Source organism: Peromyscus leucopus, chromosome 8b (genome assembly GCF_004664715.2).
Source record: "Peromyscus leucopus breed LL Stock chromosome 8b, UCI_PerLeu_2.1, whole genome shotgun sequence".
NCBI lineage: Eukaryota > Metazoa > Chordata > Mammalia > Rodentia > Cricetidae > Peromyscus > Peromyscus leucopus.
In genome coordinates, this window is record NC_051086.1 from 77,328,806 (window position 1) to 77,338,966 (window position 10,161).

The 10,161-nt window shown below is 40.2% G+C and overlaps 1 protein-coding gene across 1 annotated transcript; it reads left to right on the forward strand.

The window, feature by feature from the left end:
• Positions 1-845: 845 nt before the first annotated feature.
• Kif2b (kinesin family member 2B) lies at positions 846-3,520 on the forward strand. Its single transcript, XM_028885916.2, has one exon. It carries the CDS (start codon positions 956-958, stop codon positions 2,960-2,962), a length of 2,007 nt encoding a protein of 668 aa, XP_028741749.1. The 5' UTR covers positions 846-955; the 3' UTR covers positions 2,963-3,520.
• The last annotated feature ends 6,641 nt before the right edge of the window (positions 3,521-10,161 follow it).

Sequence of the window (10,161 nt, forward strand, 5' to 3'; positions counted from 1 at the left end):
ATGGATTCTTTCCATTGATGGCTCTCCTTTAAGACAGTGAGGCCAGAGGTGTGATTACTGAAGGGGTCTGAGGTTGTAGTTACTGAATTGCTCTCAAGTGCAGCGGTGACAACAGGCACAAAACAACACTCATGTTGTAGCTGTCAGAACCACTGGGGATGTGATAAGCACCTTGTGTTTGCAAGCTCAGATGTTGTACCAGAGAAGTTCTGCCTTAGCAAATCACCACGATGATGATTTGCTCCATTCAACTTGTTCCGATTTTGTAATGAGAAAGTTCATTAAGCTTACATAACTTTATACTGTGAGCACTAGACAAGTGTGGAAGAGGATCGGGGCAATTAGAGGATTCTTCGGCAGCGTGTTTTTTTTGTTTTGTTTTGTTTGTTTGTTTTTTGTTTTGTTTTGTTTTTGTTTTTTTTTCCCGGAAGCCCCAGATTTGTAAAAATCCCTGCCTTCATCTGCTCCCAGTGATACATGGAGAGTTCAAAGGGATTTCATAACTGTGCTTAAACTGAACTAAGACCGTGGAGGTTAAGCTTAAGTCTGAACATTCATGGTGCTTACATGAACCCAAACCACAATTCCTATGACATCTTTGTTTCCCGTATTCCTTCATTACCCAGATCCAGTCACCACTCCCCACTCCAAACACACATAGTCCTTAGATCCATCCATGCTCATTGGCAGGACACAAACTATTTCAGCTGCCTCTATACACGGATGGTGCCACTGATCCTTTACCTACAGGCCTTCATCACTTCAGCGTCTTCTTTTGGTCCTCTTTGTGACGTGCAGGCCCTCAGCCAATGCCCTGGCGCCTGCCTCACAAAGGCCCGAGCAACCGCACACCGGCGCTCGAGCTCCAGGCATTCAGGCTGGCTTGGACTCAGGTCCTGCCGCGCCAACGCCAGAAAGGCTCAGAAAGCGAGCCCTGGTAATTCCACCACTCATCATGGCCAGCCAATTCTGCGTTCCTCTAGCCCCACGCCTCTCACCCCTTAAACCTTTGAAATCCCACTTCACAGACTTCCAGGTGGGCATCTGTGTGGCGATCCAGCGCAGGGACAAACGGATCCACCTGGCTGTGGTCACAGAGATCAACAGAGAAAACTCTTGGGTCACAGTAGAGTGGGTTGAGAAAGGAGTCAAAAAGGGAAAGAAGATCGAACTAGAGACTGTGTTTCTGTTGAATCCAGCTCTGGCCTCTGCTGAACACCAACGGTCACAGAGACCCCTGCGCCCAGTCTCCGCAACACCCAGTACTGCCATCGGGGACCAGCGAACAGCCACCAAGTGGATTGCGATGATCCCGCACAGAAATGAAACGCCATCAGGGGATAGCCAAGCCCTGGTGGTCCCCAGTAATCCTTGTCTGATGAAGCGGAAGAAATCCCCCTGCCTAAGGGAAATTGAAAAGCTGCAGAAGCAGCGAGAGAAGCGCAGGCGACTGCAGCTAGAGATCCGAGCTAGACGAGCGCTTGACATCAACACTGGAAACCCGAACTATGAGATTATGCGTATGATTGAGGAGTACCGCAGGCATCTGGACAGCAGCAAAATATCCAGCCTGGAGCCCGCAGAAGACCACCGGATCTGTGTGTGCGTGAGGAAGCGCCCTCTTAATGAGAGAGAGAACACCATGAAGGACCTAGATATCATCACTATCCCCTCGCACAATGTGGTCACGGTGCACGAATCTAAACAAAAGGTGGACCTAACCCGCTACTTGGAAAACCAGACCTTCTGTTTTGACCATGCTTTCGATGACACGGCATCCAATGAGTTAGTTTACCAATTCACTGCCCGGCCTTTGGTGGAGTCCATCTTCCGGAAGGGCATGGCCACTTGCTTTGCCTATGGGCAGACTGGCAGTGGAAAAACCCACACCATGGGTGGAGCCTTTTCTGGAAAGGCTCAAGATTGTTCGAAAGGCATTTACGCCCTGGTGGCTCAGGATGTCTTTCTCCTGCTGAGAAACCCTGCCTATGAGAAACTGGAACTCAAAGTCTATGGGACATTCTTTGAGATTTATGGTGGCAAAGTCTATGATCTGTTAAACTGGAAGAAGAAGCTTCAAGTCCTCGAGGATGGAAATCAGCAAGTGCAAGTTGTGGGGCTGCAGGAGCAGGAGGTGTCTTGTGTGGAGGAAGTCCTGACTCTGGTGGAGCTCGGAAATAGCTGTCGGACTTCCGGACAGACCTCTGTCAACGCCCACTCATCCAGGAGTCACGCGGTGTTCCAGCTCATCCTTAAGTCAGGAGGGAAACTGCATGGCAAGTTTTCCCTTGTTGACTTAGCTGGGAATGAAAGGGGGGCAGATACTGCCAAGGCCAACCGAAAGAGGCAGCTGGAAGGGGCTGAAATAAATAAGAGTCTCCTAGCCCTGAAGGAATGCATCAGAGCCTTGGGTAAGAACAAGTCTCATACCCCATTCAGAGCCAGCAAACTCACGCAGGTGCTCCGGGACTCCTTCATAGGTCAGAACTCCTCCACATGCATGATTGCTACTATCTCACCTGGAATGACTTCGTGTGAAAACACCCTCAATACTTTAAGATATGCAAACAGAGTTAAAGAATTAGCCCTAGAGGCCAGGCCCTACCATCATTGCCTCTCTCCAGCTGGTCATGAAGTACCACTAATGTTAGAAAAGGACAATACAAATTCAGAAAAGTCCCTTCAGAGGGATAAATTTATTCAAATACCTATTATACAGAGTGAGGAAGAAAAAGAAAGTGATGAAATCACATTAACAAAGGACCCAGCAGCTTCATGGAGGAGATCTAGCCAGTGGTGGGAAGCCATCCAGGAGACAGCTGATGGAATAAACTGCGACGTGGATTTTTGCATTGCCCAGTCACTGTCCATTCTGGAGCAGAAAATCGGTGTGCTGACTGAGATCCAAAGGAAGCTCCAATTACTACGAGCTGACCTCCAAAAGAAAAACCAAGTCGAGTGACAGCGAAGGCCGGAGATCAGGAATGAAATCTTGAATCCAGTTCTGAAGTTTCTACCTCTTATTACAGGAGAAATCTGTCCAGATTATCTAAGTATAAAGGTCCCCTGGAGAGCTTACATCTCAAATCATCCTCATCAAAAAATGTGGTCTTTTCTTCTTCCTCTGTATTTCCATAGTGTAGTTTGCTTTCATTCTGTGTGTCACTGTAAGGAATTTGCCTTGTCCCTGTCAGTACTGAGAACTGGCAATGTTAAGAAATGTATTGATTATTATAACTGGGGTAGAGGGATGATGACATAATGTGGATCACCAAAGAGCTTGCTAAATATTCTATAATGTGAGGAACTTCCTCCCACACAAATAATTATCTATTTTTTTTTGAAAATTAAAATAGTCCTGAGGTTGAGAAACCCTGCTGTAGAAGAAACCATCTGCAATGAAATTAGATTCCCTAAATTTGTAGTTGGCAAAGCAAAATACCATGAATTAAAGGGATGGGCAAGAAAACACCAAGGAAGAATCAATCACATACCCACTTATAAATCTTTCTCATTTGCACTGTTGTGTTGATTCAAATGGTTTCTGAGATTGAGTCATTCTAGGAAGAGAAAGAGAAAAGTCAGCTGTCTGGGAGCCTAGAATTGAGAGGGTTTTGTTTGTTTATATCTTAGCATTTAAGCTATTATTGTAATTATTACTGAGCCGTGTGTGTGTGTGTGTGTGTGTGTGTGTGTGTGTGTGTGTGTTTCTGTTCGTTTAGAGAATTTGGATTGATGTCTAATTTTTCACACATTGTTATATTTTTCACTGGTATGCTATGAAACCAGAACTCCGGGTTTCAATTTGGGGCAAGAGTCAGCAAACAAACGGGAAACCTCCCATATAAAGGGCAACATATTCCGCAACCGTCTAAAGCACATGAAAAGATCATGAGAAAATTTAATGTCTGCATCAATTAAATATGGAGAACTTTATAGATTTAAGAGACAAGAAGTCTATCTTTTAAAAAGAAGAATGTTAGTCTAATATGGGGATTGAAATATAATAATTTAATACACACAATAAATTAGTGTCCTAATATCAACAAACATCTAAGAATAGGATCTTGTGGCTCCAAATCTGTCAATTCTAAACTCATCTATAAAGAACTCAAGTGATTTACACTGTAAGTATAGGACAAGTCTGGGAAAACGGGTGCACAAAAATGTAGCCTTCAAATATTGGAGCCACATTTAGCAAGAATAGCTTATTGTTTCAAACTCTAATAATACAGAGACCTGAGAGGAACTGATGACAATTATATATAAGGTGACCATACACACAGTAATTGAAAGTGTGAAACCAGCAAGGACCTTTGGTCTTTAGTAGCTCATATACTTGTCATTAAATGTGTTTCTATGTTGATTGATTTCTTCAGATGAAATTGTACATTATTATTAAAACAACCAGAACTTTTCAAATTAAACTTTAGTATAAGATGACTGATTCATTAAATGGAAACTTCCTTCAACAAAAAAAATAATGGGACATCCACAAAATACGGCATCATAAGCTGCCGTAAGAGCAGGCACCTACAATCACATCAAAGCTGGAGGAAGTAACCCAGTAGGAGGAGAAAGGTCACACAAGTTGGCAAAACAGTCTGAGGCAGGGCCTGTGCCCACTGCTAGGAATCCCACAGGAACACCAAGCTACTACTCAGCTACTGATAACATGCAGAGGACCTGTGTTAGACTCCTACAGTCTAGCCCCTGATTTCTGTGAGTTCCAATAAATCTTGGTCAGATTTTTCTGTGGGCCTTGTTCTGTGATGTCCCTGAACCCTCTGGTTCTTCTGGTCCTTCCTCCAAAGAATCTCTAAGCTCTGCCTATGTTTGGCTGTGAGGCTCTGCATCTACTCCCATCAGTTGCTGGATGTCCCTGGGAGGCATGCTCTTTTCTGAGGGAAGAGAGAGGGTAATGGATCTAGGTTCAGGGACAGAGACTGGGGAGAGGGGAGGGAGGGAAAACCGTGGTTGGGATGAAATATATGAGAGAAGAACAAAAAAATGTACACCTTATATAATATATATGAAAGAACAGGGTAAAAATCTGGGGCAGAGGAGGGTGATTCAGTGGGTATGAGGTTTTGCTGTACAAGCAGGTAGATGTGAGGTCCGAGCCCCAACACCCATGTTAAGAGCAGAATGTGGTAATTCACTTCTATAACACTAGCACTTAAGGGAAATGGGTACGTATTGGGAAAGATTGCTGGAGAGCAATGGCTGCAAAGTGGCAAGCCTCAACTTTAGTGAGCGACCCTGTCACAAGAGGATGAAGTGGACCGTGATAAAGCAGGATGCCTGGTGTCTTCCACTATACTATACAACATCTGGGAATGTGCAAACAGGCACAAATGCATCACACACACACACACACACACACACACACACACACACACACACACAAATAGAAACTACCCTCATTTGTAGTTCTTACGGAGATGATTTAATGAAAAGATAAGGTTGTTTGATTTTTCCCCTCTGTCTCATCAGTTATGGCAATTAAAACATTTCTATTATCACCATTGTTCTACTTATGATTTCAAGTACCCTAACAGTTCTATCACACATAAAAGTTTGGATAAACTACTTGGACTTTGAGCCTTTTGATATCAATTATTTTGTTTTCTAACAAGTATAAAGTACAAAGTCATTATGACTCAATGCTTTACCAGGTAAATTCACCTGAGCGAGGAGGACCACACACTAGATATAACCATAGTTTTCTAGCAGCTTCCTCCTCACTTCATATGGGATAGTGTTTCTGATATGGGTGCAACCCTGGTTTGCTTCTTTCAATCACAATTACGTGTATTCTGACTTTTGACATTGCTCCTTGGGATTTGGGCACACACACACACACACACACACACACGAGAGAGAGAGAGAGAGAGAGAGAGAGAGAGAGAGAGAGAGAGAGAGAGAGAGAGAGAGAGAGGAGGGAGGAGAGGAGAGAGATTTTATATATAATATATGTATAATATATATATATATATATATGGAATTCCTCAGTGTGTGATATATGCACATTCAGCAAAATTGGTCATGCTAAGAGGTTTTCTAAAAGATTTTTTTACCAATATCACATAATCATACTCATCTATGTATGTTAGTGATGCTTCAATTTTACCAACAGGACAGATTCATGTATACACATGTGTACGCACATCTGAAAGATACTAGTTAGCATATCAGTGTATAATAGTGTTACTTTCTCCAAAGATGGTGGTCACTGTAGCACACAGACAAGTCATGTAATCAGCAATTAACCCGTGGGTGGATAAAATGTGTATACTTGAGCAAGTTTTATTAATCCAAAAAGAATGAAATTGTGTCCTTTGAAATGAAATTGATGCTACTGTATACCCTCATGTAAGATGAGATCAGCATCACAAAGATAGTAGTCTGTGTTCTCTCATATGTGGAATCTATGAGTTTAAAAAGAGGCAGTGGCCAAGGGAGAAAACAGGAAAAGAGAGAGGAGATGGTAAAAGGTAAAGTTAGAGAGGAATTAGCTAAGCCCATAGATGAGCTCCTTGATTTGTTATCCAGTACAAAGAGCTCATCCTTGAAAGCATCTACACACAGATAACAAGAATGGACTCAGCAGGTTTGTGCACATTATATGATGTGTGTGTGTGTGTGTGTGTGTGTGTGTGTGTGTGTGTGTGTAGTAACAAAAATAAAAAGCTATCAATTTTGGAGTGGGTGTGACAGAGGAGGGCTTAAAGAGGACATGGGGGAGCTGGAGGGAGGGATTTAATTTTTTTTTCTTTTTTCAAAATAGGGCTTCTCTATGTAGCCCTGGCTGTCCTGAAATTTGCTCCATAGACTAGGCTGGGCTTGAAGTCAGAGATCCACTTGCCTCTTCCTCCTGAATTCTGGGGTGAAAGACATGCACCACCACCTCCCAGCTTAAACATTTAAAACTAACAAAAAAATATTTAAAGTGATAAAAATAAAAAATAAGGCAGAGTGGACATGATCAAAGTACAGTACATGTAAGTGTGTAAATGTTGCAATGGAGTACATTACTTTGCATAATTACTATATGCTAATGAAAATTAAAAACCAAAAAAGTCATTGGAAAATGAATCAAATTCCTGGTAGCAATTCCACCTACATTTTTTATTCTTCCATCAAGAAGATGTTATAAATGTATTGCATTGCATATTTTTGCATGTGGTATGTAGTATACATATTCATATATATTGATGAATATGTTCCCCAAGAATTCTGCTGTGCATATCTGCAGATCTCTGCTCCCCTTGAGTTTCTTCAATTCATCATCAGTCAAATGCATATTACCCTGTCCACTGGTTTTAATCATTTTCTGGGCTAGGCCTTGTGGCTTATGCCTGTCATCCCAGCAGTAGTGAAGCAGAGTATGGCAAGACTCTGATTTAAAGGCCAGCCTGGTGTGCATAAGTTCTAGGACCACCTGGGCTATGTAGAGAGATCCTGTCAAAAAAAAAACAAAACAAAACATTTCTTAGGAATACATATTGCCTTTGAAACGATGGGAAAATATGTATCAAATAAAATATTCTGTAATGAAACATTCTCAGGAAGCAAATCAACTGGAGTTCACTAGGAGAACTGTTGACAATTTGAGCAGATGCCCTGCAGTTAAAATGGAGGATTGCAAAGTAAATTAACAGTCTAATAAGATTGTAAGGAAAATGTCAGAGCTCCCAATCTGAGAAAAATAAATACTCCTAGTACTTTGAAAGCATCCATTTACACACAAAAACCTTGGCATGCTAATTATAAGCTATGCTTATCTATTAATTAAAGTAGATTTTCTCCTGTAGTGGACAGACATTTTAAATTACCGTGTGAACTTGCAACTAATAAAAACTGGCATTAAAATTCTAAGCTAAAGATTTCATATCTGCAAAATTTCCTTCTATTATTAGCTTGCAATAGCAAGTTTGCAAACTATTATTCTATTACTTTCATTTAGTCAATTATTTTTAGCCATCTACATAAAGAGTTGATGTGATATATATGTATGTGTATATGTATATGTGTGTATATGCTGAGTGAATGAATAAATAAATTTTTCTTTGAATCATTCCAACAGCAGTAATACAGTTAATAATGTCTGCTCCCTGAGAAAATCAATGTCAAAAGTTGCCTGTTGTTCATAGAGTAAGATATTATCTTCAAAGCAAACCTGTCATTTATGAATTATTTGTGCAATTCTTTTTATTCTTCAAACAAGCAATTACTCACAGCAAACCTTAACTTATTATTTTCTTGAAATGTGATTTTTTTCTTTTCATGTCATTTCCTTTTTAATTTTAAATAAATTTAATCTTAGAAGTTAAAAAAGGAAAAAAAGTACAGAACGTTTTAATGGTTTAAGCAAGATGTGAAGCTAAGTCAATAACTGTGGATAAAATCATCTGAGCAGCCTCTGCAGTTATGCATTTAAGATGATCCTGACCGTGCAGGATGCTACTGCAGTCATTAGTAGACTAGAAGGACTTAAATGGCGCTGTGATCTGAATATAAGTTGTCTTTCCTGACTCCTGGGCTGCTATTCAGTTGAAGAGGAGGCAAAATTGAGAGACCATTTATAAGAGAAGAGAGTAAGTAGCTCATTACTAAGAATCAATGAAGTTCTGTCTCTGGAGGGAATAGACTGGCCCTACTGTTCTTTCTCTACATACCCAAATACTTGTCCTCAGTGTTTCCAAAGTACAATGATACCATACGAGGACTTCACCAGATGGGGCCACTTGTATGGACATCCATCATTCAAATCAATGAGCTAAACAAACTTCTTTGTATATGACAAGTGTCATGTATTCTGTTATGAAGATAGGAGACAAATACAAATGGTAGCAAAAAAAAGGAATGAAATGATTCTTGGGAAAATGAGGAAATCATCACAATGACAAATACAAATAGTGTTACACTGAAATAATTGGTGAGTTTTGACGTAGTTACCTTATATCCCATGCTTAGGTCCAGGTTTTATTTGGTCCACAAGGATGGAAAGGGAAGATGCACTGGGCCATCCTAGAGAATGAATCATTTATCTTATGCTATCTGAACATGGTTTTAAATTGTTATCAGGAATAAACAAGATCAATGAAGAAGAATTATCAAACCTAGAGTCAGATTCTGGGTTTGATTTAATTATTTGTCATCTGGTAGCTATGTGAATTCAAACACATTGTGTCCCTCTCTAGGCTTCATTATTTTCTCATCTGCTTCGTAACTGTGAAAAATTATTTATAAGTACTTACTAAATTAATCTCAGAGCCCTTGGATAACCAACACAGAAAGTACTAATAAAAGATTTTAATCCTCTAATAGACTAATGCTGAAGATAGAAACATAGGTTTACAGTGGTCCCTGTCCTTGATGAATTTATAGTATAAATGAGAAGACAAATCCTTGCAGTAAGGAAGATATTTTTGTTTAAAATTCCAGGTTAGTGAATGAAGTCACTTGAAAACATAGGAACAGTTCTTTTAGACAAGAGGATTAGGAAAGTTGTCACTGAGTGACAATACTTTTCTTATCAGTAATGTGGCAGGATGCAAGATTAACTAAAAAAAATCAGTAGCCCTCCTTTATATAAATGATAAAAAGGGCTGAGAAAGAAATCAGAGAAATATCACCCTTTACAACAGCCACAAATGACATAAAATACCTTGAGGTAACACTAACCTAGCAAGTGAAGGACCTATACAACAAGAACAAGTCTCTGAAGAAAGAAATTGAAGAAGATATCAGAAAGTGGAAAGATCTCCCATGCTCATGGATAGGTAGGATTAACATAGTAAAAATGGCAATCTTATCAAAAGCAATCTACAGATTTAATGCAATCCCCATCAAAATTCCAACACAATTCACAGACTTGGAAAGAACAATACTCAACTTCATGTGGAAAAACAAAAAAACCCAGGATAGCTAAAAGAATCCTGTATAATAATACAACCTTTGCAGGAATCATGATCCCTGACTTCAAGCTCTACTATAGAGCTACAGTGATAAAAACAGCTTGGTACTGGCATAAAAACCAACATGTGAACCAATGGAATAGAATTGGAGACCTGGACATTAATTTGCACACATGAACATCCAATTTTTGACAAAGAAGCCAAAACTGTACAATAGGAAAAAAAGAAAGCGTCTTCA

What these genes read in the sequence shown, in the direction of transcription:
- Kif2b (XM_028885916.2), top strand. Translation starts at nt 956, where the DNA reads ATGGCCAGCCAATTCTGCGTTCCTCTAGCCCCACGCCTCTCACCCCTT.